We start from the raw sequence: 26,686 nt of genomic DNA, 5'->3' as shown, positions 1-26,686 counted from the left end.
CGGGCGCCCGGAGGGATGGGACAGCTGTCCCCTCCTACCGTCAGCTGTTCCCAACAGCCACGGGGGCTGGGGAGGAACGGGTGACCACCCACCTCCCCCCGCTGGTGGGGTGATGCCAGCTCACTGGGAAGCTCCTCTGAGATTTTTCGCTAGAGGGGTTGGGATTGGGGCTGGGGGCAAATTAAGCTCTGTGCCTCGGTTTCCCCATGTCCCCCATGGAGGCATGCGTCTCCTTGCAGCAGAAACCCAGATGCCCATGGGTTATGGAAAACGGGTGCCATGCTGCCAGGACCTCCTGTCACCACCAGGGCAGTGGCTGCCCGCAGGGTATAGGGTGAGCAAGGGGCAGGCAAGTCCCACCATGCCCAGAGAGTAATGCCCACTCTGGAGGTTCAAATGCTGCCAGGCCCCCTGCAGGGGGGCCACGTTGCGGGGGAATGGGGGTGTGATGAGATTCCTGGCTCAGCAGAGAAGATGTGACAGCTGTCCTGGGCCACTGCCGGTGGGGGGATGTCAGCTGCGCCCCTGAAACCAGAGCCCTGGCATCCCACTGCTGAGCTGGGGAAGAAGACAGGCCTCTGGGCCCCCAGCTCTGCACTGCTGGATGGGGTATGCTGGGGGGGGACACTGTGGGTCTGGCTGGGGGATCATGGGGGCGGGGGGGGAAATGTGGGCACTGATGGCATCTCTGCTCACTGCAGTGGATCCGCATGGGATAGTGTTACGTTAGGGGGGGGGATACATTCCCTTCCCCTGCCCATCCTGCCTCCAGTGCCCAGCCCACAGGGGTAGCAGGGCTGGTACCACCACACCCCTCTGGAAATCACCCCTTCCAGCCACAGCTGAGGTTCACCATGCTCAGAACACCCGACAGCACCCATTCCCTGGGTGGGCATCACCCTCTCCAGCACACACACAGTGCTCAGGGTGGGCATCATGCCCAGCAGGGGACACTGAGAGAAGCCACCAGTTCAGTGCTCCATGGCAAGAAACATCCAGCTTTATTTTCCCAAGCCAAGGTAGGTGGGGGAGATGCACATGGGACCCCCCCACATCCCTTAGATGAAGCGCTTGTTCTCCTCCTGGTAGTTGTAGGGATCTCCAGCAAAGGGCAGCGGTGGCGGGTGGTTGTAGATGCCCATGAGGAAGATCCAGAGGGTGCCCAACACCAGCGTGGGGGTGATAAGAAAGAGGCAGAGGCGGTCCAGGGTCCGGGCCACACGATTCCAGTTGTCAATCTCCTGGGGAGAGAGCCAGGAGCCAGGCAGTGGGGGGCACAGTGGGCACAGGGAGTCCCCTCTGCCCTGCCAGTGCCCATGGCCCCACCTCGTTGTAGCTGTTTTCGTCCCGCATGTGCTTCACAATGTCGTTGGCGTTGTCAACAACAGGTTTTATGTGCTCATAGAGCTGCTCGTCGCCTGTGACCGTGCCCTGCGGCGCCAAACCTGGGGGCAAGGGGGCGGTGAGGTGGGCTCCAAAGGGCTGCCACCACTGGAGACCCCCGCTCCACCGCCCTTCCCCATGTCCCCATGGAGGGCCTGTGGCTCACGGGCAGGGGTGACGCGGCTGACCAGCCCGTGCCGCTCCGACTGCTTCTCGAACATGAGCTCGCTGCGGGACTTGACGCTGAAATACTCCTCTGCCTTGGCGATGTAGCCAGCGGAGCTGCAGCGCCGGATGCACGGGGCGCCTGCCAGGCTCTCGTCCGGCTGTGTCATGCCCAGCATCCGGGGCAGGCTCTCCAGGAAGACCTGGGACACAAGAGGGGTTGTCAGCTCCCTTGGACATCTCCCCAGTGCGATGCCACCTTGTCCCCACTTTCTGTCCACAGACTACATGTGGCAGAGATGGGACACCCTGTTGCAATGCCAGGGCTGTGCTGTCCCATGTCCTCCGTGGGGCACAGTGTCATCCCTGTACCCACCAGTACACCCACACCCTGCTCACCTCTTTGACCCAGTCAGACATGACATGGGTGCTGGGGGTACGGAAGTGGAAGTTGAGGACCACAACACTGATGATCACCACAGCTGTCACCAGAAGCATGATAAAAAGCAGATACCTGGTAGGGAGCATGGACTTGGAGCTGGCATTGCCACAGGGGCTGGGCACAGGCAGAGCTGCCCTCTGGCACCATGGAGACCCCACAATGTCCCCACTGCACCCAGTGGTGCCCAGAACTCACTTGCCAATGAGGGGGATGGCGTGGGAAGTGGCAGGCAGGCGCTGGGAAATTAGAAGGAGGAAGACAGACTGGGCCAGGAGCACTGAGATCACCAGGGTCATCTTCTCACCACCTGGAGAGCAGGTGAGCTCAGGGAAAACCCTGCCCCATGTGCCTTTCCCAGTATCCCCAGTGCCAGGGTTGCCCTTCCAGTGTCCCACTATACAGTGCCCCATATTAGGTTTTCTATTATGGGGGTACACCAGGGTCCCACATGAGGTATCCTGTCCCCAAGAGTGCTTCTGCTAGGGTGTCTGGCTGGGACGACAGTGTCTTACATGGGGATATCCCAGTTCTAGGATATCCCTGTGCTGAGCATTGGGGTATCCCCATGTCCCAGGACGTGGTGCAGGTGTGGGACATGGAGGTGCCCCGGCGCTGTGACTCCCATGCTGCAGGGCTCACTCACTGTCGGCAGGCAGGTAGAAGACGAGGATGACCATGAAGGCAATGAGGATGCAGGGTATGACGATGTTGATGACATAGAAGAGCGGCTTGCGCTTGATGATGAGGTAGAAGGTGATGTCCTGGTGCTCACTGGTGTCAGGGGGAATGTCAGGGTAGATGTTCTTGCGGGCTGGGCGGTGGATGATTTCCCATTCCCCATTCTCTGCCAGGGCACATGGGACAGCACATGGCATGGGGGACACCTGCCATGACCATCCTCACCAGCCCCACCAGCACTGATCTCCCCATCCAGGGTCTGGGTAGCTCCAAGTCTGGTGGGTTGGGTGCCAGGGTGCAAAAGCCCCGGGTACATGAGTGTCTCCGTGACAGAGTGCCCCAATTCCAGAGTGTTACCCAGCCCTGTACAGGGTGTCCCGCTGCCACAGGACATGGCAGAGAGCACAAGCCTTACCCGTGAAGCCTTCAGGGTCGATGATGATCCACTCCACCGGGTAATCCTTGCCTGTGTCCTGGTCGGTGTCTGTCTTCAAGTGCATGTTGATCTCCAGGGCACTGTATGCCAGTGACCTGGACCACAGGAGACAGGCAGTGAGGAGCTGCAGCTGCTACTGGGCACACACCACCCACCCACCATGACCTCCAGCATGACGGACTCAGGCCACTGGGTCACCTGCAGACCCCCACCTTGCTGTGCCCCAACAGCAAGGGGAGGGTGTTACCAGCAACAGGTACCACAGGGGGATGGGATGCCCACCCTGTTGCCCTGACCCAGCAGCCCGGCACCTGAATCTGAGGGTGCAGTTCTGCCAGTCGAAGGGGAAGAAGTCGACGTTGATGAGGCAGGTGCTGCGGAAGATGGCAGGTGGCAGCCAGTAGACATAGCCCGTGTCGTAGAGGAGGGCATTGCAGTAGTAGGCGACCTCAAAGAGCCCATCATTGCTGTGCCGGCAGAGAGACAAGGTGATGGTGAGGCTGGGAAGGGGCCAGGGGAGCCCTGGGCATGCACCAGGCACAGTTTAGGGGATTTGGGAAGGGAAACTGAAGCACAGCTCACTTGTTCTCCAGGACTATCTCAGGCAGCCACAGCATGTCTGCTGGCAGGCGGAGCAACTCAATGTCCCCAAAGTCGGACTTGTTCCACTGCAGACGGTAATCGGTCCAGCCCTGGAGGGGAGGATCCCCAGGTCACCCCCTCACCATGCTGGGCCACGCTGTGGTGGCACAACTGATACCATGACACCTGTCCCTACTCACGTGCTCGAGCCATATGCTGGTGGTGAGTGTCTCATCCACTTCTTTCTGCAACAACAGTGTGGGGCAGTGAGATGCCAAGGTGTCCCGACAGCTCAGGACCCCCAACACTCAGCAGCAGAGTGAAAGAGAAGCAGGGGTGGCATCCAGCCAGCCCTGGGGGTGAGGCATGGCTGTGGGGCTCCCCACAGTGGGCACTGCCCACTGAGGCTCACCAGTGAGATTAGGTTGGAGAGGGTGAGGGCCAGGTAGACGTCCACGACCTCATCAGTGGAGACAACAGGACGCACCTCTTTGTCATAGCCCTTCTCCTCAAAGAGGTGGTGGATGAGCCTCTCCTCGTGGTTCACGCAGAGCCCACCTGGGGGTGTGGGGTCAGGCAAACCAGGGGGCTAGTGGGGCTACTGGGCCCAGTGCCACCCCATAGGATGGTATAAGAATGTAGCAGACAGGAACAGGCCAGGACATTGCATGTTTGTGCTGCACAGGAGCACAGACATGGACATGCAGGAATGACAGACTTACGGGAGCACATTGGGCACATGTGGGCATAGGACAAGGATATGGGCATGGACACAGGGACACAGAGATACAGACCTAGCACACAAAGGGACACACAGACACAAGATACTTGGGTACAGATCCAGTGGCATTGTGCACATAGGTGGATGCACACACAGAGGCACACATGCACTCACGAACATGGACCCAGTGTATGCAGGGACATGTGGTCAGAGATTTGGTGTCACTGTGCACACAGACAGGCACACACAGGGACATACAGTGACACTGGGAAAAGACAGCACATGGCCTGGGCTGGGACACGGCTTTGGGAAAGAAGCACAAGGGACGCACAGTGAGGGGACTCTGCCAGGTAATACCCAAAAAGCAGCCCTGGGGACCCTTGTGCCCTGTTTGGACCCTGCCACCATCCCACCGACCCCACTGAGGGGGACTGGAATCCCCCAGCAATAGGGCACCCCATATCCCAGACCCCGCTCACCCGACAGCATCAGTGCCCCGAGCAGGGCCAGCTGCTGCAGCAGGTTCCCCATGCGGTGCCCGCGGTGCCCTCGCGCCGTGCCAGGCCCTGGCTGCCTCCCCGCCTGGCCTGGCCGAGCGGATGTCCGGCTGCCGGACAGAGTGGGAGATGGATGGTGCCAGGTGCTGAGGGGGAAGGGTACCGGCACCGGATACCCGCTCCCAGCCCTCTCTTCCGGCACCCCAGCGTGCGGGGAAGGGGAGACAGGCAGGCACAGCTGGACTCACCAGCCCCACGGGTGACAGCTCATCACCCTGAGCCTGGGCACCCCAGCACGGGCACTGCTGGGCACGGGAAGGAGTGGTCCCTTCCCTGCTGCTCAGCAGTCTCAGTGATGCTGCTCGGGGCGGCAGAGTCCCCACAGGTGGGAGGGGTTGGTACCCACTGATGCCCAAGCACAGGGGTGGCACCATCCCGCCACCCACCAGTGGCCCAGGACACACTTGGCCCCTGCACTGGCAGGTTTCACGTGGGTCCCTGATGAGATGTCACCAGGGATGAGCACCAGTGCTGTGCCATGGGTGCTGCAGTGGGCAGGAGGGTGTCCAACCCCCGGTGAGGGTCTGGGGAGTCTGTTCCAGGTTGGACGCAGCAGGAATCAAGGCTGGGGGCATCACTTCGGGGTACAGGGTGCATGGGAAGGGGGAGATGCAATGCGATGTCATAGCCCCACTGGAAAGTCCCTCCACTGTCACTCACCTCATCAGCACTGCATGGCACAGCACTTGCTTCACACTGGCTACTGGAAAATAGAGCCCTTCTTTATTGAAAAATAAACCTTCTCTGTACAAATAAATAACAGCTCAGGTACCTTTGGGGAAAATGGGGTGAGGATGGGATGAGGATTGTCAGGGTGGGTGGTCCCAGGAGAGAGGAGGACTGTGTTTCCTGGCTGAGGTGCTCCAGGTACTGTCTGGGGCACCATTGCCCTGGGGGGAAGTTAGGAAGTGCTCGTGGGAAGAGGGAAGTTGGGGCACGATGGGGGCGGAAGAGCCTGAGACAGGGAGGGGACTGTGTTTGAAGGACATAAGGGACACCTGCCCCAGTGCCCTCTCCCCATGCTGGAATGCTGCCCCAGGGGCACCATTAGGTTTTCAGCGCTTCCAGCGCCAGAGCGACGAGGCCGGGCATGCTGCGGGCCAGCGAGTCACTCTCCAGCCCCACAAGGCCAGTGAAGGCCGTGGGGCGACCCCCTACAGTGGCCCGCACCTGCGCCCGGTACAGTCCCTTGGTGTTTTTGGAGTCCAGGTCCACCAGGATCTGCAGGGAGACAACGGCACCATGAATCCCCTGGGGGAGCCAGGGGCAGAGCAGGACAGTGATGGGCTGGGGGCGGCATTTATCGGCTGCCAGGGTGGGGGACTCTGAGTGGCTGGACAAGGCACTCACCTCCTGGAAGGTCATGGCCAGGTCAGTCTCGGGCACCCGCAGCACCCAGGCGTACAGGTCACGCACCGCACCCACCCGTGCTGCCGACTCGTTGAGGCCAGGGCAGGCTGCGACCCCGGGAATGGGCAGGAGAAACATGGAGGGGGACATCAGGGTGAATTGTGGGGATGCCATGCTGTGGCCCAGCCTAGGGAGGAGCACCCTTGCTCTGGGGACACTATGGGAGCATGGGTCCCTGTGGAAGGGGACATAACCAAGGGCTGTCCCACTGAAATGGGACTACCAATCCTGGGACCAGGGTGCAAGGCTGAGGCTGGAGTTGCCACCGTCCCCATGGTGCCACGGGGCATCCCGCAGGGTTTGTGGGAGCTTACCTTTGCCGGCACCTGCCTTCTCCTCCTCCTCCTCCACCCTGGGCAGCTCTGTGGACACCAGCTCACGTTTCTCCCTCAGTGCGGACCCTGCCACCGAGAGAGGTGTGAAACTCCCGGCAGGGACACGGCCGGTGGGCACTGTCCGGGCACGGAGCCGGCCAAAGGGTGGACATCCCACTGCCCCCAGACCCTCCAGGCTCACAGGGCTCACGGCTCAGCAGGGGGATCCCTGCCTGCTCTCCGGGTGCCTGTCGTGGCTCCATAGTATCCAGGGCAGTGCCAAGGTCCAACTCTGCCCGCAGCTGGGTGAGGAAGGCTTGTCCCTGTCCCACCATCTCCTCCACCACATCCTCACTCTGCTGAAGGGAAGGTAGGGTGATGGGACACCCACAGGACACCTCTAAGAACAGCCAGGTGCCTGGTGGCAGAGTGCAGGGCATGGCTGGGCTTGTGTGAGATGGGGCACTGGGGACATGCAACTGCTTGTGGCTGTGTTGGGTCAGATCCCAAGCTGCAGGGTCAGACCCATGGCTGGCTCTGCACTGCCTGGACTGGGAGCACTGGTTTCAGCTGGGGAGGATGAAATGCCTCCTTTGTAGTGGTAAAGTGAGATGGCTGCACAGGGGACAACAGACCCATAGGATGTCCCTAGTGGCACAGTCACCAGAGGGGCAGGGGCTCCCCCAGCCTGTCCCTCCCCACATACCTGCAGAAAGAGCTGCATCTCCCCAGGGAGCTGTTCCCTGTCCATTGTGGGCACCGGGGGACTGCTTCCCTCCATGGCCCTCAGCGCCTCCACCCAGTCTTGCAACTGGGGTCCAACTGCCCCAAAGAGGTCTGCAAAGGGGGGCAGCCGCCTGGCCCCCCACCTACAAGCACATGAGGTGAGCTCAGACTGGTGTCCAGCAGCACCCATCCCCAGGGCAGTGCCACCCTGTGCACCCCACAGGGCACCCCTGGGAGGGTGCCCTGGTTGCAGGAGAAACAGGACCCCAGTGTTCAGGCTGTCCCCAAAAGCCATGCCAGTGCCCACTGTCATCTTGACCACCTCCCCAACCCTTTTAGCCCCTCGTCCCATGCCCACCATGCCTCACCTGGTGGGGACTTTCTGGGGTCCCTCTGCTGTGGGCCTTGAGTGGCCCCCTGCCACAGCCAGGTCTGAGGGGACAAGAAGGGGACAGGAGAGACAAAGGGCAGGGGAGTCCCATGGGGGTGACAGGGCAGGCTGCTGGTGCTCCAGCCATCAGCTCAGGGGAGACTGATGGGACCCCAAGTGGGTGTGGGGTGGTCCAGCACAGGAGAGTACCTGGGATATCCCTGCGGACACGAGGAGGGAAGAAATGCCCATAGATCTTGCCCAGGAGCTGGGGCAGAGTGCGGCTGAGGAAGGAGAAATCAAACTGGTTTCGGATGAAGTCCCCAGCCTGGCGCAGGAGATCCACCAGGGTCTGGGCGTAGGAGTGCAGCTCTGTGGGCAGAGAGGACCCTGTGGGCACATGGCCCTGGCACCACGCCAGCCTCATGCTGCCAGAAATGGGGTCCCTCCCCACACCCTAGCCCTGCCACAGTCCTCCAGCTCACCACATCGTCTTATCCTGGCACGGCAGGTCTCCTCAGCCAGGCGGGCACAGGTGGCATGGCCCAGAGGTGCCTGGCAGGATCCGGCATAGAAGGTGCAGAGACGGGTGCGCTCAGGGTTCTGCCGCTCTGGAGGCAGCTGGGCCAGTGCCAGCAGGTCGAAGCAGCTCGGTTCTCGGCTGCCAGGGGCAGCTGTGAGAGAACCGGGGCTGCAATGAGGTGCTGAAACCTCTCTGGGTGTCTCCGTCCCCCCTACGGTGCAGCCAGTGGCACTCACAGTCCATCTGGAGGCTGAGCCAGTCCGTGAAGGCAGTGACGCGGGTGTAGACTCCCGGTTTGCCCCGCTCACCGCAGCCATCACCCCACGAGGTGATACCGTAGAGGACAAAGTGGTGTGAAGTGGGGTCCTGGCATGCCAGTGGGCCCCCTGAGTCGCCCTGTGGGGGAGATGCTCCTGCATTGGGCTGGGCTGGGACCCCAACCACATTGACTAGCTGTGGCACGTGCCCAGCAGCCCTGTGTGCCACAAGGGGTTTTTGAGGTGGTGTGACGGTAGTCCCTTAGGCCCAGGTGTTACCTGACAGGAATCGATGCCTCCAGACAAGTACCCAGCACAGAACATGGCACTGGTGAGCAGGTCCTTGCCCAGGGCACCCCGGCACGTCTCCTGGCTGAGCAGGGGCACCTGCGCCTCCATCACCACATCGGCCACTGGTCCCTCTGCCAGGCAATGCACCGATTGCAGTGTCCCCTGTGCTTGGACGTCTCTGTGCCCTGGCTTGGTGCATTGGGACTTGGCACACGAGAGGGGCACAGGGGGGACACCCCACAGGGTGTCAGAGTGGCTCTACCTTCATAGAGGGAGCCCCAGCCCGCGATGTAGCAGGGAGTGCCAGGGCTGGGCTCTGTGGGGCCACTGGGAAGGCACACGGGGCTGACGGTGGGTGACGGGGCCAGCGGCACTGCCAGCTCCAGCAACGCCAGGTCCCCGTGAAATGTCTTGGGGTTAAACTGGAAGGAGATGTGGGGTCGTCAGTGGAGGGCCTTGGAGCATGCACAGGGAGGTCAGGAGGGTGCCCACTTCCACCCACCTTAGGATGAGGCAGGATGCGCCGGATGGGCACTGCCCTCTCGCCCACACTTGGCTTTCCCAGCTCGTGGTCGCCCACCACCACTGTCCACGCCAGCTCATTACGGTTCCTGGCAGGGTGGGGGGCAGCTAGTTACAGGGATATTGGGGTACCAGCCCGTGCCCCCCTCTGCAGGGACATCGTCCCTGCATTGCCGTGCCCCACGCCGTACCCGCCAAAGCAGTGTGCTGCGGTGAGGACCCAGGAGCGCCCCACCAGCACCCCTCCGCACATCAGCTCCCCGTGCAGCCGCACCGACACCAGCCAGGGCCAGGCGCCCCGCGGGGCCACGCTGCCGCCCATGATCCGTCCGCGGGGGGCCGTGGCGTTGGCTTGTGGACCCCCGCGGCGCCCACAGCTCCCTGGGAAACAAAGCCGGGGTGAGAGGGGGTCCTGCAGCCCTGCTGCTGGGACACTCCCTCTGCAGGTGGGCACGGGGCGTCCGGGGATGGTCGCGGCAGGTGGAGGGGGTGGCGGGGGCTCAGGCGCGTCGGGCGCGCTGTCAAGCCTCATCGTGCTCACGGAGGCGAGCGGGCGGAGGGCCGGGGGCACCCCGCAGCCCGGCAGCTGCCGACGCTAACCTCTGCCCCCCGGCCCAGCAGGCAGCCGGGGGCCGGGGGCGCCCGCTGGCGTGGTGGGGGGGTGGCGTGGGCACCGCGGGGCCGCCCCGGCTCACCTGGCGTTGCCACCTCTGCTGCTGCGTCAGGACCTGGGTCTGCGGCTGCCGTCTCTGCAGGGACAGGCTGTCAAGGCACGTGGGGACACTCCCCTCCGGTGTCACCACCGCATCCCTGCTGTCCTCAATTCCCCTCAGTTCCTCTCAGTGCCTCCAGACCCCCATCATCCCGAACAAACACCCGTGTACCACCCCAGGAGTGCTTGTCATCCCCAGTGACTCAGTGTCCGCAATCTCTCAGCCACCTTCCCTTACCCCCTTCTCCCTCCCAGATTCTCCATTACCTCTCAATGTCCCATTCCCCCAAATGTGCTCATTGTTCCCAATGCCTCCATCCCCCAAATCTCCACCTCTTACCCCGGATCCCAATATTCCCCCCAACCTTCCATCCCACCAAAGATACCCCATCACTCAATTGTACCCCCACTTTCCCCATTCCCCCACTCCGTCCCAGCATCCCATCACCCCCAATGTCCCGTATCCCCTCCAAACCTCCCCTGGGAATGCCCCGTTTTTTATCGTAGGGTCTTCCCTCTCTGGGAGGAGCCAGGGGGGTGCAGGTGCCCACTCACGGCACTCCTGGAGGCGGTGCTGGCAGAGCCGGGCGCTGAGCGGGGCACAGGCGTGTGGGGCCCCCTCAGGTGGGCACAGGTGCTGGTAGGGGGCACAGGCCTGGCTCAGTGCCCAGTTGCGCTGGGGCAGCTCGGGCAGTGCCTGGGCATCCAGCAGGGCCTGGCAGCTGGGGGGCACAGCTGGCGCTGCAAGAACAGCAGGGCTGTGAGCATCATCATGTCCTCCCTGCCCACCTCTGCCCAGGCCACCCTGAGTTCTGCTTTGGTGTGGGTGGGAAGGGGGCACGATAAGCTGTGTAGTCAGCACATTTTGGTAGGGTCTTCTGTGTGCTGAGATATGTTTTTGAGGGGATCTCTGAAAAGGAGACAATGTTTTGGATAGGGCTTTGGGTGATTGGGTAGAATATAGAGAAGATGGGAACTGCTTGGGTAGGGTCTTCAGGTGGTGTTTTGGTAGGGTCTCTTGCAGTTAGGGATACATTTCGGGACTCTGGGCACTGTTTTGGTAAAGCCTGTAGGGTAAGCCAATAGGGGAGAAGGTATGGTTTGAGTAGGATCTTGGGGTCCAATTTTGTTAGGATTTCTAGGGGATGAGGTGGTGCTTTGGTAAGGACCCAAAGAAATATTTGGCAAACGTTTCTAGGCATGGGTGCAGGTTTTGGCAGGGTCTTTTGGGCACGGGATGGTGTTAGGATAGGACTCCTGGACTGTGTTTGGGTCGGGATCCTGGGCTCTGTTTGGGTAGGGCCTCCTGGGGATGGGGCAGTGGGGGCCATGGGGTCATGACTCACGTGGGCAATGGCCAGTGATGTTGGCGCAAGGTGGGAAGAGGCAGGGGGCACATAGTCCACAGGCCCCTCGCTGCCGCTGCTGCTCGGACAGCGCCCGCTCCAGTGCCAGCAGTGCACTCCTCAGTGCTGCCTCCAGCACCAGCGTCCCACGGCTCGACAGTGCTGATGGACACACACAGGGTGTTCAGACTCCCAGAGCCCCCACCACTGCCCCCCACCGCAGCCATGGGGTGCCCCCAGCCCCCCTAGTGCCTGTGCCCCGATATCTCTGTGGTGGGTGTCAGGCTGGGCATGGCCTGTCACCCGTTGACATTGCCTAAGGTGACAACCGCTAGTGTCGCCTCTCTGCTGGTTGGCACATGGGCACTTGGGTGTTTGCCTAGGTCTCTGTGTGTCCATTGTGGAGACCCCATGGACAGATGTGTGTGCAAATGTGGGCACACAGCAAGGTGTGAGCCTGGGCAGGTGTGCCCACATGTATCAGTGTGCAGGTACTTCTGTACGCACTTGTGTGTGCACTGTGAGTGCACACCTGTGTGTGCCAGGGTCTGCATGTCCCCATGTGTGTGCAGTTCTGTGTGTGCCCTGTATATGCATCCCCCTGTGTGTCCCTACCTGTGATCACCTTCCTGCTGGCCATGCCCTGGCAGAATGTCCCCTGGGGCTGGCAAAGGTACCTGGGCAGGAGGGAGCACACAGGGCACCCTGCATCCCCTGTGTCCCCTAGTGCCACTGGCAGCACTTGACACCCAGTCCAGGCAGCACAGGTGCGTCCCAGGATCTGGGGGTCTTCACCAGGGACCTGGCCATTCTGCTTGTGCTCCCTCCCTTCCTGAGAGTGAACCCAGGGGTCCCAGCTCCTACAGCAGCCCTGTCCACAGCCAAACTGTCCCAAAAAGATGCCCCCATTCCCGGGCCCCACTGACCTTGCAGGATGCTGGCCGGCATGGGATACAGCCCCTGGCCCAGGGGGACCCCCCCCCACCAGCTGCAGCAGCAGCAGGAGCAGCAGAAGCATGGGGGGGACCAGGCGGACCCCGAGAAGAGCTCCCCGCGTCCTCTTCCCTCCTCTCTTCATCCCCGGGCGGGCAAAGGGGGCAGGAGGGGGGAGCCCCCGAAATGCCCGAGGCGGGAGAGGAGGGATGGATATATACGGTGCCCCCCGGGCGGTGGGAGGAGAGAGGGGCCGGGGGAGCACAAACAGGCGAGTTCATTAATGTCGCGCCAAGATGCCAGCTCGGGGCGGGGGGCGCGAGGGGGGGGCGCAGCCGGGGCCTCAATGCCGCCTTTGTTCGACGGGGCCTCCGGGCGGGCAGCATCAGACGGGCGCTGCGCTCCGGCGCTGCCCGCGGCCCTTGATCATTTTCACGCCAAGCCCCGGCCGCGCCACCCTCCCTCCTGCGGGCCCCGGGCGGGTGGGAACGCACCGGCGGCTGCGGGCGCGGGGGGCCCGGGCTGGGCGTGGGAGCCCCGCCGGCGGTTTCAAAGGCGGGCAGCGGGCCGGGAGCGGTCGGGCGGACAAGGCGGGGGAAGGGGAGGAGGGGGGGCTCCGCGGGGGGGGTCCCCCTCTTTCTGTGCCAGCCCAGCCCTGGCTGAACGGGCCATCCCGTGCCCAGCGCAGCCACCCCCGTGCTGAGCACAGGCTGTCCCCGGGGACCCCCCTCCGATTTCTCTCCCAGTTTCCCGTGTCCTGCCTGGGGTGCAGGAGGGAGGATGTGCCCCGGGGAGGGGGCTGGGGGCAGGTGGGGCCGGAGCACCGGCTGTCCTTCTTGCTTGTCCTTCTGTCCTTGTTAAGCAGTGGGCCCGGGTTGGGGGCAGCCTTGGCCCCAGGAATGGGGGGGCTACACTCACCAGCCCAGCTGGAGAGGATGCCTCCGTGCCTGCCGCTCGGCTTGTCATTGGTCCCACACTTTTGGGATGCAGTCCTCCTGTGCCCGCGGGCTCAGCCTCAGTTCCTGCGGCGGGACAGGGCGCGGCTCCATCTCTATCACCTCTTTGGGACGCAGAGGATGCCCATGCCCCTATCTCTGTCCCTGTAAAGGGGACTGGGGTTTCTGGGTCCCACATCGGTTTGGAGGGTGCCCACGTCCTTTTTTCTGTCGTTGTTAGCGGCAAGGGGTGCCTGTATCCCTATGTCCACTGCGGGGCAGGGGGTGACCGTGCCCCTATCTCTGTCCTCCTTAGGAAGTACCTATTCCCCGCTCTCTGTCCCCATTAGGTGCAGGAGGTGCCCATGTCCCCATCCGCATTTCGAGTCCAAGGGGTGCCCGTCCCCATTAGGGGCAGGAGCGCCTCCGTGCCCGCACTCCCCCTGGCCCCCCCGTCCGCGATGGTGCCAGCAGGGCGCGGACAATGCCGCTTCAGTGGCACATCAAAGGCGCGGGCTGCCCGCGGCTGGCACGGCGACAGGCCCGCCGCAGATGAAAGCCCCGGCCCCGCCGGGCTCCCACCTCGGCCGCGGGGGCACGCTACGCCTCCGCCCCACGGGGGACGCGGAGACGGGCGGGGGGACACATGGCCGCGGCACACGGGACAGCGGACCCGCGCCCCGCCCCGGTGTCCCCGCACTGATCTCCCTCCCACCCGTGACACATGGGGGTCCAGGCGCTCGGTAACCGCAGTCGGCGCCCACGCGGGTACTTGAGGCTGGCGTGGGGTTCGGCCCCGGCCGCACCGTGCCCCCCGCTCCCGGCCCCGGTGCCAGTGCCAACCCCATTAACCTAATTGGCGAGGCGCTCGGCCGCCCCGGGCGGCGGCAGCAGTGGGACCCCGGGGCCCGGGCAGATCCCAGCCCCGGCGGCGGGCGGGGGGGGTCGGCGCCCCCGGGGCCCCGATTGTCCGGTAATTGGCGCGGGCAGCCGAGCCCGGCCGGCAGCGCCGCGGGGCGGGGGAGCGGCCACCAGCGGCGGCTGTACCGGGGTTCCCGGGGATGCCCGGGGCGCGGCGGGCGGGATGGGGGTGCCGGGGTCGGTATCGGGGTCTCGGCCGCTGGGGGGTCGGGGGCAGGGGGCGTGTGGCGATGCGGGGGGGGGGGGGGGGAACGGGGGGGGTGGGGCGAGTTCAGGAGTGCAAGGGGGATGCCAGGGCCGGGTATCAGAGTGCGGAGACCCCGGGAGGGCCGAGGGTTGTGGGGGTTCAGGGTATGGGGTGACGCTGAGGCTGTGATGGGGTCACTGTGGGGGTGTCGGGGTGGGGCTCGGGGGGCGGTGGAGGGGACCAGGGTGGGGTAGCATTTTGGGACAGGGGCCATGATGAAAGCAGGGGGCTGTGGGTGGGGCCAATAAAAGGGCACGGTCAGGTGGCAGGGGGCGGGGCCTCGACGTTTGGTCTGGACCGGGGGCGGGGCCTGTCCGGGTGGGGCGGGGCCAATGGCGGGGGCGGGGCTGCAGGCGTGGTCTGTCCTGCGGGTCGGGGCGGGGCCATGTTTGGGGGCGGGGCGAGGGCGGGGCCCGGCGGGTCGGGCCCGGGTCGGCGGGCGGGGCCGGGAGCGGGACCGGGAGCGGGACCGGGCGGGGGACCGGGCGCTTTTCGGGGCTGGCGGGGCCCGAGCCGCGCCGAGCCATGGAGAGCTCAGAGCGGAGCGCGCTGCTCACGTACCGCCTCTGCGGCGGCTCGGCCGAGGAGGAGCGGGGCCGGGAGCGCGGCCGGGCCGCCGCCGCCCCCCGCAAGCTGCCCACATTCCTGGGCGTCGTGGTGCCCACGCTGCTCTCCATGTTCAGCGTCGTCCTCTTCCTGCGCCTCGGTGAGTGCCGCCGCCCCCGGGGCGCCCTCTGCTCCCCGCCGCGGCCCGGGGCCCCCTGAGACTCACCAGCCCAGCCTGGTACCCCCAGCCCGGGCCTCGTGTGTGGTACCCCAAGCCCCGGACCCCCCGCATCTGGAGCTCCGAGCCCCACAGTCCGGGTCCCCAGTGCCCTCCCAGTGCCCTCTTCTGAGCCTCCGTCTCTGGAGTCCCAGTGCTCCTCTCCAGTGGTTACCCCAGTGCCCCCAGTCTGGGGTCCCAGTGCCTTCCCTGTGCCCACTCAGTTCTCTCCCGGGCTGGGGTCCCGGTGCTGTGTGTCCCTGCCTGATCCCTCCAGCCTGGGGCCTGGGGACTGAGGGACAGGAACCTGCAGGACAGGAATCCAGTTAGGAACCCCTGTAAGCGACCCCGGTCCAAAGCCCTAGTGTCCCTGGCATAGAATTCCTGTGTCTTTCCAGTGCCTTCCCTAAATGGGATTCCAGTACCCTCGTGCCACCTGTCCCACAGTGCTGGGACCCCGCTGCTTCCCGGGCATCCCCCAGTGCCAGGATCCACCACCCCAGTTCTCTCGCACATCACACCTGATGTCCCAAGAGCAGGACCCTGGTGTCCCTGACAGACACCTGGCTACCCCTCTCTGTGTGTGCAAAGGGTACAGACTGGTTCCCAGTCTGCCCCCAGTTTGGGTTATGGGCCTGTTACTGTGACCCCTGGGAGAACTCGGAGGACAGGTTGGGCATGGACTGGGGCAACTGGCAGCCTTTTGGGGGGCCCTGGGGTGCCTCTGCACGGCCCGGGGCAGGCAGAGGCCTGAGGCACGCAGTGTCCGCCCTGGTCCAGGAACGGGAAAAGCTTTTCCTCTTTCACTTTCCGCCCACGAAAAGCCCAAGGCAGGAATTGGCTGCATGCCCGGAGGCCCATGAGCCCCGGGGTGGGGGGGAAGGGGCCTTGAGCCCCTTCCCCTGCCTGGGGGGCCCCTCACGCTGGGGGCACAGCTCTCCCCTGACATCACTTGCTCCCTTCCCACTCCTCTGCTCAGAGTCCTCACACAGGCTCTGACCCCCCAGCCCCACAGCGGGCACCAGGGTCCCCCTGCCTGGAGGTGTGTTGGAGGGGAAGTATGGGGCGGAGCAGGAGGGAAGCTGCCAGGAAGAGGAACTTTCACCCCGTCAGTTCCCCATTTCCCCCACATCTCAGAGGCTCCTCAGATCTCCAGGGTGAGCACCCCCTCCTACTCACCCCTGCACTGCTTTTGGGGCACCCCTTTATTTCTACCAACCCCCCTGCCTGCCTTTGTTTTTGGCACTCGAGCACCCTGCAGCCCTCTGGGGACCACAGAGGGTGCCCCCAAACCCAGCCTGGTGCCCCAAGGGCTCCTTGTGGTGCCGGTGCCCCTGTCACCCCCCCTTGCCTCCCCACGGGCATGTCTGTGGCCTGGCTTGTGGCTGAGATAGGGCAGCGCCCACAGCCGCGGATGGCCCTTTCCTGCCCACAGCGCTGCCAGCCAGAATCACTCCCATCAGCCTGGGCAGGGCTGGGGAGGCTCTGTGTGCCCTCTCAACACAGAATACACACACCCACCCACGGGGGAGTGGTGCCCTGGCTGGCAGGGACACCCGGCGCTGCTTCTGCTTCCTGCTCTGCTGTGGGTGAGCAGGGCAGCAATGGGAACCCTGTGAGGAGCGCCTCACTCCCTTCACTGGGAGACAAGGGTGGCATCCAGGCACAGGGTTCCCAGCATCCCCAGGGTGGGCAGCAGAGCCCATGCCCTGTTTGTTGGGTTTTTAGGCGTGCCTGGGCCTGGCATGGCAGGAGGATGGAGATGCCCTGAGGTAGGGACACTGGCTGATGCTGCTGTGGGTGGGAGGTGGGAACATCCCCACCCTGGCAAGGAAAGGACTGGCATGTCCTCAGGGGAGCTGTGGGTGTGGGGATGGGAGCAGCCGCATACCTCAGTGGGGTGAGCTCTGTGTGCTGGCTGTGCCCAGGGGCTCTGTCGTGGGGGTGGCTCATTCCCAGCTAAGGGACATGTTGACCTCTCCCTTGTCCGTGACAGGGTTTGTGGTGGGTCATGCTGGGTTGTACCAGGCCCTGGCCATGTTCGCAGTGGCCTATTTCATCATCGGCATGACGGTGCTGTCTGTGTGTGCCATTGCCACCAACGGGGCGCTGGATGCTGGAGGAGCCTACTGTATCCTTTGCTATGGGTGCTGCATGTGGGCCAAAGTTGGGTGACTACCCAGTGACCTTGGGGTGCCACACTGAGGCTGGGACCCTGTTGGCCTGTGAGAGAGGGGTGGGGGCACCTGATGGTCATTTGGGCTGCTGACATCTTCCCTTGACTCAAGCAAGATATGATCAGCCGTGCCCTGGGCCCAGAGTTCGGGGGCAGCATTGGGATCATGTTTTTCCTGGCCAATGTGTGTGGCAGCGCCCTCTATGTGCTGGGGCTGGTGGAGGCAGTGGTAGACAGCTTTGGGATCCCGCCTGGTAAGTACCCCCCTGTATGGTGGCAGGGAACAGCAGGTGTCCCTTACCATGCATGCCAAGCACCGTGCCCAGCATAGCCAGCATGGCTCACCCAGCCCTCTGGCTAGTGAGTTGTTGCCCATCATGCCTGGCACAATGCCAGTGGCTCTTGTCTCCCAGTAATGCCCCCTCTGAGTCTCACTGATCCTGACTTGTGTCTCCCTAGGGCAAAAAGCAGGCGCAGGTGTCCACGTCCTGCCCCAGAGCTACTGGTATGAGCTGCTCTATGGCACTGTGTTGCTGGCACTCTGCCTCCTCGTGTGCCTCGTGGGCGCCTCCATCTATGCCAAGGCCACCTTCCTCATCTTCCTCATCGTTGCGGGTGTCCTGGGCACTGTCCTTGTCAGCTTCTTCGCCACGCGGCCCATCAGGGTGCCCATCCGCCTGCCCCACCTCAATGGCTCAGAGATGGAGAACGGCTCCTTCACTGGCTTCTCCCTCGACACCCTGCGAAAAAACCTGGGGGGTGAGGAGAGGCTCCCCACACCCTGCGTGCCATACCCACCATGGCACTGGCACTGCCACATCAGCAGCGGCTTGCTGGAGGGTGGGGGCAGCTTGTGGGCACGTAGCAGGTGCCATGGGGTGGTTTCTCCTGTGGTTTTTGTATGGGGACATTGAGGAGAGGGCATATGGTGGGGCAGTGCCACCCTGGACGGCCTGTTACAGCCCCTACCTGTGTGTCCTGCAGGTGACTATGCGGTGGACTACACCACCGGGCAGATGATGAGCTTCAGCTCCGTCTTCGCGGTGATGTTCAACGGCTGCACTGGCATCATGGCAGGCTCCAACATGTCAGGTATGGACAGGAGGTGCTGGGCTGGGTGGCACCAGGAATGGTAGCTGAGGCTGGAGGAGATTGGGAGTGCCTGTGGGATAGCACTAATGCGCCTGCTCCTGTCCACAGGGGACCTGAAACGCCCAAGCTACTCCATCCCACGGGGCACCATCTCCGCTGTGCTCTTCACCTACCTTGTCTACAACTTGCTGGCTTTCCTCATGTGTGCCACCTGCAACAGGTACGGCCACCTGTCCCCTGACCAGGGCCATTGGTGCCAGGCTGTGCCTGGTGCCAGGGCATCCTGGCCTGAGCTGAGGCAGTGCCGGTGTGTCTGTGTCTCTCTCCAGGGTCCTCCTGCAGAAAGACTATGGCTTCTTGCATGACATCAGTATCTTCCCTCCCCTGGTCACCGTGGGCATCTATGCTGCCACCCTCTCTGCAGCCATGAGCAACCTCATCGGGGCATCCCGCATCCTGTACGCCCTGGCCCGGGATGATCTCTTTGGTGAGTGCCTGGAGTGCACTGGCACTTGTTGAAGCCCACCCAGCAGGTTGACCCTGCCGGGGACCAGCCCTGGCATCAGGGAACTCCCTTTTTGGTGTGGGGGTGATGCTTTGTGGGTTGGCATGTGTCCATTTGGGTCACCTGTGTGTGCCCTGCAACTTGCCTCCACCCCAGCACCCAGGGTGGGGATGGGACTCGTGGCTGGTGGCTGAGCCTGTTGATGCCCACTGGGGTGCCCAGTCCAAGCTCCCCACTCTGCCTGCAGGCCGGGCGCTGGCTCTGGCCAAGAAGACATCTGCCAGTGGGAACCCAGTGATGGCGGTGATCCTCTCCTGGATGGTGGTGCAGGTGAGTTTGTTGGCAACACTCCTTTCCTGTCCTCACTGGGTGTTGGTGGGTTGGCACCTGGCCTGGGTGTTGTGGAGCCTGGCACATCCCCCTGCCCCTGGGGATTCCTCCCTCAGGCTCCCTGCCCCAGGTGTCCCACTGCGGTTGTGCCCTTTCCTCCCTGAGGTGCGAAATATCCCCTATATGAAGGATAAATCACTGCAAGGGGCAGGGATTCCTGCCTGTACACTTTCCCATCATACCTCTTGGATATGCCCCAAGCAAACAGGGATGGCTCAGGTGTACATTCAATCTGTGCTCTCTGCAGCTGGTGCTCTTCTCTGGGAAGCTCAACACCATTGCAGGCGTTGTGACCACCTTCTTCCTCCTGGTTTATGCCACTGTCAACCTGGCCTGCCTGGCACTGGAATGGGCATCGGCCCCCAACTTCAGGTATCCACCGGCACAGGGGAGAGGGGCTGTGCTGAGGTGCTTGGAGGCACCCATATCTGCATCCTTCTGGTTTTGGTTCCCCTGCCTCCCTATGCCTGGGCATTATGATGAGATGGTGGGCAGAGATGCTGAGCACCGCTTTCATGGGCATTAGGGGAGGCAGAGACACCCCTATCCCTGGGGAGGGAGAAGGAAACAGGTCCCAGCATGGCACTGGCTTGGCACAGTTCTCATGCCCTGGCACCGCTTTGCTGAGTGGGTACAGATAAATCCAGCACCACTGGGTACCACCCGCCCCCTCCCCTTAGGCTTTCCAGAGGTAATTTATAGCCTGTGCCCGGCCGGCATCCCCCGGGCAGTTTGCCAAGCAGTGATGGAGCCCACTTTCCATTAGTGCTAATTAAACTAAGGGAGAAGGGGGAGGGAGGAAGGGGGATCCTGGGTGGGGGGAGGAGAAAAGATCTTCCAGGAAGGAGGAATATGTGTGGCAGGCAGCCCCAGCATGGGGCACAGGGAGTGGGGTATCCTGGCATGGGGCTGGGTTGGCAGGGCTGCCCAAATCTGGGATGTGAGGTCCTGGCAGAGTAGCCAGGGGGAGCCTGATCTCCCCCCGTGTGATGCCCACTGCCCTCAGTGAAGAATGCTGTAACTCCACAGTAAGGAGAGTCCCCTGGGTACGCAGAGGTGGTGCCCAAGCAGGGCCAGGTGGCAGTACCCTGAGATCCCCCAGAGCACTCCATTCCCAAGGGAGAGCTGATGTCTGTGCCAGGATGGGGCTTGGTCCCCATCCACCCTGCCCAGCTGCTCCCTTGACCGGGCACGGATGGGGCAGGATCAGTGCCTGGGGTAAGCTACTGGGGTGGGGTAGCAACAGGCCCCTTGCCCACCCCACATCTGGTGCCTCCCCCCCTCCCTGCACTGAGGTCTCCATCAAGCACAGCGGAAAAGGATTTTAATTACCTTTCAGGAAAAACAGCAATTAGAGAAAATAACAGCTTCTCGCCTCCCCGCCTCCACCTCCCTGCACCAGACTGAGCCGACACCGTGGCTGCTAGCGCTGCCACACGCTGCCCAACTCTGCCTGAGTGTGCCAGGGCAGCACCAGCCACATGGCCATCATTGCCCCTGTTTGCCAGGGGCTGGCAGCAAGGGGCTGCCCACTGCCCTGGGAGGTACCATCTGCCCTCCATAACCTCTCCTGCAGGCATATGGGGTGCCCAACGTGCCCTGGGCTGGCACAGTGGGATCGCTGGGGGTGGCTGGTGTGTTCCCTTGGCACAGCTCCCCTTGTTGTGCTCTCCCTGCAGCCGGCATGGGCACCACAAGATAGCAGGTTTCCCCTCCTCCCTGCTCCAGGCCCACTTTCCGGTACTTCACCTGGCACACATGCCTGCTGGGCATCGCAGGCTGCTGCGTCATGATGTTCCTCATCAGCCCTGTGTCAGCCTCAGCGAGCCTGGGCTTCCTGCTCCTCCTCCTCCTCGCCCTCCACTACCTCTCACCCAGCAGCACCTGGGGCTACATCAGTCAGGCCCTCATCTTTCATCAGGTGAGCCCTGTCCTCCTGTTGTCCCCTTATGGGGTGGAAAGTTGGTGTCCCTGTGGCAGCTCAGCTCCATCCTGGGCAGCACATCCTCAGGACTGGCATCCCCACGGGGTGGTTTGTTGAAAGAAGTGTTCCTCACCTCTTCCCCTCCCTCCCTCTTCCAGGTGCGCAAGTACCTACTGATGCTGGATGTGCGGAAGGACCACGTCAAGTTCTGGCGCCCGCAGATGCTGCTGATGGTGCAGAACCCACGAGGCAGCGCCCGCCTCATCGACTTCGTCAATGACCTCAAGAAGAGCGGCCTCTACATCCTGGGACATGTCGAGCTGCAGGACTTGGGTGAGGATCTGCACTGTCCCCAGTGCTGGTGGACTCTGTCCCTTGCTGTGTTGCCAGTGTGCTCTCGGAGTTCTTGGACTGATGCTGCTGCCCGGTTGCCAGTTTGGCAGGGTGGGCACAGCAAGGGAATGTCAGCATTTTGGGCACATGTGTGGCACCATGGGCTTGGCTCGGTGTGATGGACATTGGTGGCTTGGATCTGTCCTGTGCCTCCTGTGCGCACACACTTGCAACACACGTGCTGCAAGCTTGTACATACGTGCACTCAAATGTTCATCCCTGCACATGCACATGGGGCTCCTGCCCGTGTCAGCGCTGTGTGTACGTGGCACGTGCCACCCTGGCAGCGCCTGTGCACACCCAGCACACGTGTGGGCACACACTCAGCACAGCCCTGCTGCTCTGTGTCCAGGTGCTTCAGGTGTGTTTGCACCCTGGTGTGTGCTGGTTTGCACACCCCTGCTCCCTGGCATACGTCATGGCTGTCCCCATCCCACCCCAGTGGATGCACAGGCTCTGCTCCCCCGCTCCCCACCGTTGCTGTGGTGACTAATGGCCTGAAACTGGGAAGTGGGGATGGGGCTGCCTGGGTATTTTTTTTACACACTTATGTATAATTTTGTATCTCTGTCTTTAAGCACCTGCTTCCCCCTCTCTGTCTCCTGGGTGCTGGGGTGGGCGCAGGGGTTGGCACTGGTCTGCAGCAGGGATGGACACCAAGGTGAGCCCCAGTATGGGGTACCCATCTTGCTGATGCTGGCTTTGCTCCCCACCCAGACATGCTGCCCTCAGACCCACTGCAGTCCCAGCAGGACTCATGGCTGAGCTTGGTGGACAAGCTGAACGTCAAGGCCTTCGTCAGCCTCACCCTTGCGCCCTCAGTGCGGCACGGTGTCCGGCAGCTCCTCTTCACCTCTGGCCTTGGTGAGTGACACCTCGGCTGGACATGGGTGAGGGTCCATCCTACTGTCCCTGGGGGCTGAGAAGTGCCAAGGGGTTTGGAGGCACCTGGACAGACAATGCCAGAGCCAGATTCGCTCTTGGAGGCATCTGGGGTGAGCAGTGCTGTAGCCAAGTTGGGCCTTGGAGGCATCAATGTTGGCAGTGTTGAGGGGCTTGAAGACACCTGGATGGGAGATGCCAAGGGGTTTGGAAGCACCTAGTGTGGGCAGTGCCAAAGCCAATTTGGAGAGGTACTGGGTGGGCTATGCCAAAGCCAAGTTGGGTCTTGGAGGCATCTGTATGTGTGATGCTGAGGGGTCTGGAATCACCAGGGTGAACAATGCCAAAGTCAAGCTTGGCTGGTGGAGCCCTCCCCCTCTTCTCATCTGGGTTGGTGTGGTCTTTCTGGCAGGTGGGATGCGCCCCAACACCCTGGTGTTGGGCTTCTATGATGATGAGGCACCAGAGGATGGTCTAGCCCGGCACCCTGCCTTCAGCAGCGCCCGCGAGGAGGTTCCCTTGGGCTTCCCCCCGCTGCGGGCACCCACCACTCCCAAGATGCTCTCAGCCCGGGAGTACGTGGGCATTGTGGCTGATGCCCTGAAGATGCTTCGCAATGTCCTGCTGGCCCGGCAGCTGGAGAGTCTAGACAAGGCCTGGGAGCTGCGGCGGGCTGCCAGCCCCCCACCCACCATCCATGTCTGGCCAGTCAACCTGCTGCGGCCCGACAGCGCCCGCTACGCCGACACCTGCAGCCTGTTCCTGCTGCAGATGGCCTGTGTCCTCAACATGGCGCGGGCCTGGCGCCGCGCCCGCCTGCGCCTCTTCCTCTGTGTGGAGGCGGGTACTATGCCCCACGCCCAGGAGGAGAAGCTGCGCCAGCTCCTCAAGGACTTGCGCATCCAGGCCCAGATCCAGCTGGTGCCCTGGGACACCATCACCCGCCTGCACTGGCAAACCTGCCGGGGACCCCCGGGGGGACCAGCAGAGGAGGAGGAGGAAGAAGAGGAAGGGGTTGTGAACTTCCCGACCAACACTGCCCAAGTGTCAGATGAGTACGTGTGTGCAGCCAACAAACTGGTCCTGGAGCAGAGCCCCGCGCCGGCCGTGCGCTTCCTTTACCTGCCGCGGCCGCCGGCCGACACCAGCCTCTACCCGCTCTACCTGCACCAGCTGGAGCTGCTCACCCGTGGGCTGGGCCCCACCGTGCTGGTGCACGGGGTGAGTGCTGTCACCAGCACCCAGCTCTAGGTCACCCTGCTCCCTGCACCCTCCTTTGCCCAGTGCCTTTTGCAGCCTAAGCCTGAGTGTCCCAGCCCTGGTGTCCCCACCCTGGTGGACAAGGAGGGGTCAGTACCCCACGGTAGGAGATAGGTACAGGAAGAGGGTTTTCTTTTTTGGGTTGTCTCCTGCAGAGGATTAAAGCTGCCCTGGCAGGATCCAGACACAACCCTGGTGTCCAGCCGGGCAGCACGGTGCATTCACAGTGCCTTTTCTTTGGGCTGGTGGTGGGGGATAGCAGGGTTACAGGGGCTGCCAAGCACTGGGTGCCCCAGTTGGCTGCTGGGAGGCCCTTGGTTGCACCCTGCAACCCCCCTTGTGCTTCCCCCCTGCCGCAGCCCCCATCTTCTCCGCCAGCTCCTCCGGGCACCCAGCCAGCAGCGGGGATTGATTAAAGGCAGCCTCGACCTTGGTGCCCCGGCTCCCCGCCATCCTCCTGCCTTTCATTAGGAAAAATTAAATGGGAAAGGGTGGGGGAGGGGAGCCCAGAGGCCTGGGTTCCCTGCATGAGGCTGGGTGGGTGGGGGAAGCAGCAGGGTGCTGGCCCTAATGGCTGCAGGGTATGGCACCCCTGATCTTGCTCAAAACCCCCAATGCTGTTGGGTGGGAGGTACCCACATGCTTTAATCTGTAGTCCCCCCACCCCCATGGGTGCTGAGCTCCTGGTCCTGGCAGGAAGGGGGGAAATGATTTGTGGCGGGGGTCCTTCCTTGCACACCTGGGTCTCCTGGCCTTGCTCTGGGCCCTGTTTCATGGGGCATTGTAATCTCCCCCACCAATCACGACCTGCAAGGGGGAGCTGGCCTTGCCCCCTGCTCCTCCCTATTGATTAGAGGAGGGCAGGAAATTGCCTGGGCACTGGAGATAAATCCCTCGGGTGCCTGGCGGGTGGGCAGCGTGCCCAGCGCTGCCTGATTGATCATTTCCTATTAGCCCCGGCACACAGGGGTGGGGGGACTGTTCCCAGCCAGGCTGGCCTCCAGTGGGGGTGACAAGCATGACACTGCTGCCTGTGCCTGCTCTCACCAAGCCTGGCGCTGCCACCTGCCAGCTCTGTTCAGCCAAAGGGCTGGAAAAACCCAGGTGGTTGGGTGCTGCTGGTGGGGAAAAAATGATGGGGACTCTTACTCCCCACATTTTGCAGTGGATTGTGCCCTGGTGGGTGGGCAGGGGGCTGGAGCTGGCTTTGCTCCCTGCTGTGGGAGGTGGGTGCCCTGGGGTGGCCACCGCATGGCCTGTGGGATTTATTTACAAACAGGCAGGAGCTGGCACAGGGCAGCCGGGCACCAGCGGGACCCGGCGGCCTATAATGTTAATTATCACCACGTAATTAAAAGCCCATAAAAAGCCTCACACTTCATTAAATTAAAGCTTCCCTGCACTGTGCCGATGGGCTCTGGCGCAGTTAACCTTGGCCGTGCCAGGCACCAGCTCCTCCGCAACAGGGGACCCGTGGCTGGGCGTGTGTGGGACCCGAGGCTGGGACTGTGCAGCCCCCCACAGTGTTGTGGGGTGCACCATTGCATGGGCATCTCACAACTCCATTCATCACTCCTGGGCCACGTGTGCTTGGGCACATGCAAGGATGCTGTCCCTGTCGGAGATGCCCACACACATCGCACGGGCACTGCTGCAGACACACCGTCACACGGGCCGGGGGCTGACACGGGCACACACCCAGTTGTGCACACACAGCGCCACGGCCGCTGCAAAGGCAGCATCTCACGCCGGCACCGTGGCTCCAGCAAACCAGCTCCGGCACGCAACGCCCACGCGGCGCACACCTACACAAACAGCATTCTTCCTCCTTCCCAACATAGAGATATGCAGACAAACAGCCACACATACCCCCTGCATCTCCTCCAGGCTCCCACCCATTGTTGTCAGTGCCCGGAGGTGATAGGCTGTGGGGAGAGCACCCGCCTGTGCCTGCCCCCTCTGTGCCTCGGTTTCCCCAAGGGCTGTGCTGTGCTGGGGCAGAGGGGGATGAATGGGGGACCTCCAAATCCTTCTGGTGGCTGGGTGCTCTGGGTCGGGGTGCTATGCCAAGGTGTGGGAGGATACAAAGTGGGGGGGACCCTCCAGCACACAAGATGACATGTATGCATGTGTGTGTGCATGTTAAGGCAGGGATATGCATGGACTAGGAGACTCTGTGTGCATGTGCACATGGGAGGGGGGTGCTGTGCTGGGGGATGTGCACGTGCACAAGGGGTGTCTATATGTGCACACGTGTTGGTGTGGGTGTATATACCCACCCCAGCTGTGATGTGCTGATGTGCACACAGGGCTCAAGGAAGGGGGGACCAGGGGAGGGCACACACCCGTGAACACGGGGTGTGCAAACTGACACATTGTATGCCCAGGACCCCAGGGCACCACTGCCAAGTGGGGCCGTGGGCAGGGGGCTGCGAGGGGCAGGCGCCAGTGGGGGCCCATGCCCCGGCCCTGTGGGGGTGGGCAGCCAACAGGGCCTCGGCTATTTCTTGGAAATTTTGCAGCATTCATTTCAGTGCAAATAAAAGCTGTCATTGCCGGAGAAATGATACTGATCGGGGTCTGAAAAGACAGCAAATTACCCGCCTGAAAATGCACCGCTGGAAAAAAATGCATATTAAACACACAAAAAGGCACTTTGCCATCAGCCGCGCTTCCCCCGCCGCTCCAGAATAACCACACTTTACATAATTCTCCCTCTCCACCTCCGAATTAATTTTGCAGACAGAGGCAGAGGCAACCCTCTGACAATAGCGGAGGGGAGACGCGGCAGCGGCGGGGGGAGCGGGGCTGGGGACTGCTGGGGGGTGCC

The 26,686-nt window shown here is 62.8% G+C and overlaps 3 protein-coding genes across 3 annotated transcripts; 1 reads left to right on the top strand and 2 right to left on the bottom strand.

Moving 5' to 3' along the window:
* Window positions 1-976: 976 nt before the first annotated feature.
* Window positions 977-4,938, bottom strand: CHRND (cholinergic receptor nicotinic delta subunit). The gene is made up of 12 exons (XM_027685559.1): window positions 4,887-4,938; window positions 4,099-4,244; window positions 3,887-3,931; window positions 3,687-3,796; window positions 3,416-3,571; window positions 3,084-3,199; window positions 2,634-2,834; window positions 2,186-2,297; window positions 1,948-2,062; window positions 1,550-1,751; window positions 1,327-1,445; window positions 977-1,241 (listed from the first exon to the last, which is right to left on the bottom strand). The coding sequence occupies exons 1-12, from the start codon at window positions 4,936-4,938 to the stop codon at window positions 1,059-1,061; spliced, it is 1,557 nt and encodes a 518-aa protein (XP_027541360.1). The 3' UTR covers window positions 977-1,058.
* A 1,073-nt stretch (window positions 4,939-6,011) lies between these two features.
* Window positions 6,012-12,075, bottom strand: PRSS56 (serine protease 56). Its single transcript, XM_027685901.1, has 17 exons — window positions 12,051-12,075; window positions 11,436-11,597; window positions 10,645-10,830; window positions 10,073-10,126; window positions 9,569-9,758; window positions 9,358-9,466; window positions 9,118-9,277; window positions 8,844-8,986; window positions 8,544-8,703; window positions 8,270-8,458; window positions 7,995-8,156; window positions 7,783-7,846; window positions 7,395-7,557; window positions 6,891-7,044; window positions 6,690-6,775; window positions 6,315-6,431; window positions 6,012-6,185 (listed from the first exon to the last, which is right to left on the bottom strand). The coding sequence occupies exons 1-17, from the start codon at window positions 12,073-12,075 to the stop codon at window positions 6,012-6,014; spliced, it is 2,298 nt and encodes a 765-aa protein (XP_027541702.1).
* Window positions 12,076-14,948: 2,873 nt separating this feature from the next.
* Window positions 14,949-26,438, top strand: SLC12A9 (solute carrier family 12 member 9). The gene is made up of 13 exons (XM_027685747.1): window positions 14,949-15,177; window positions 17,231-17,365; window positions 17,527-17,664; window positions 17,870-18,169; window positions 18,395-18,502; window positions 18,611-18,722; window positions 18,832-18,989; window positions 19,255-19,337; window positions 19,645-19,769; window positions 21,126-21,318; window positions 21,480-21,654; window positions 22,432-22,578; window positions 23,009-26,438. Exons 1-13 carry the CDS (start codon window positions 14,997-14,999, stop codon window positions 23,845-23,847), a joined length of 2,694 nt encoding a protein of 897 aa, XP_027541548.1. The 5' UTR covers window positions 14,949-14,996; the 3' UTR covers window positions 23,848-26,438.
* Window positions 26,439-26,686: the final 248 nt, after the last annotated feature.

The sequence above is a fragment of the Neopelma chrysocephalum genome, unplaced genomic scaffold (genome assembly GCF_003984885.1).
Source record: "Neopelma chrysocephalum unplaced genomic scaffold, ASM398488v2 Primary Assembly neopelma1_69, whole genome shotgun sequence".
NCBI lineage: Eukaryota > Metazoa > Chordata > Aves > Passeriformes > Pipridae > Neopelma > Neopelma chrysocephalum.
This window is presented reverse-complemented; position numbering and strand designations above follow the sequence as displayed.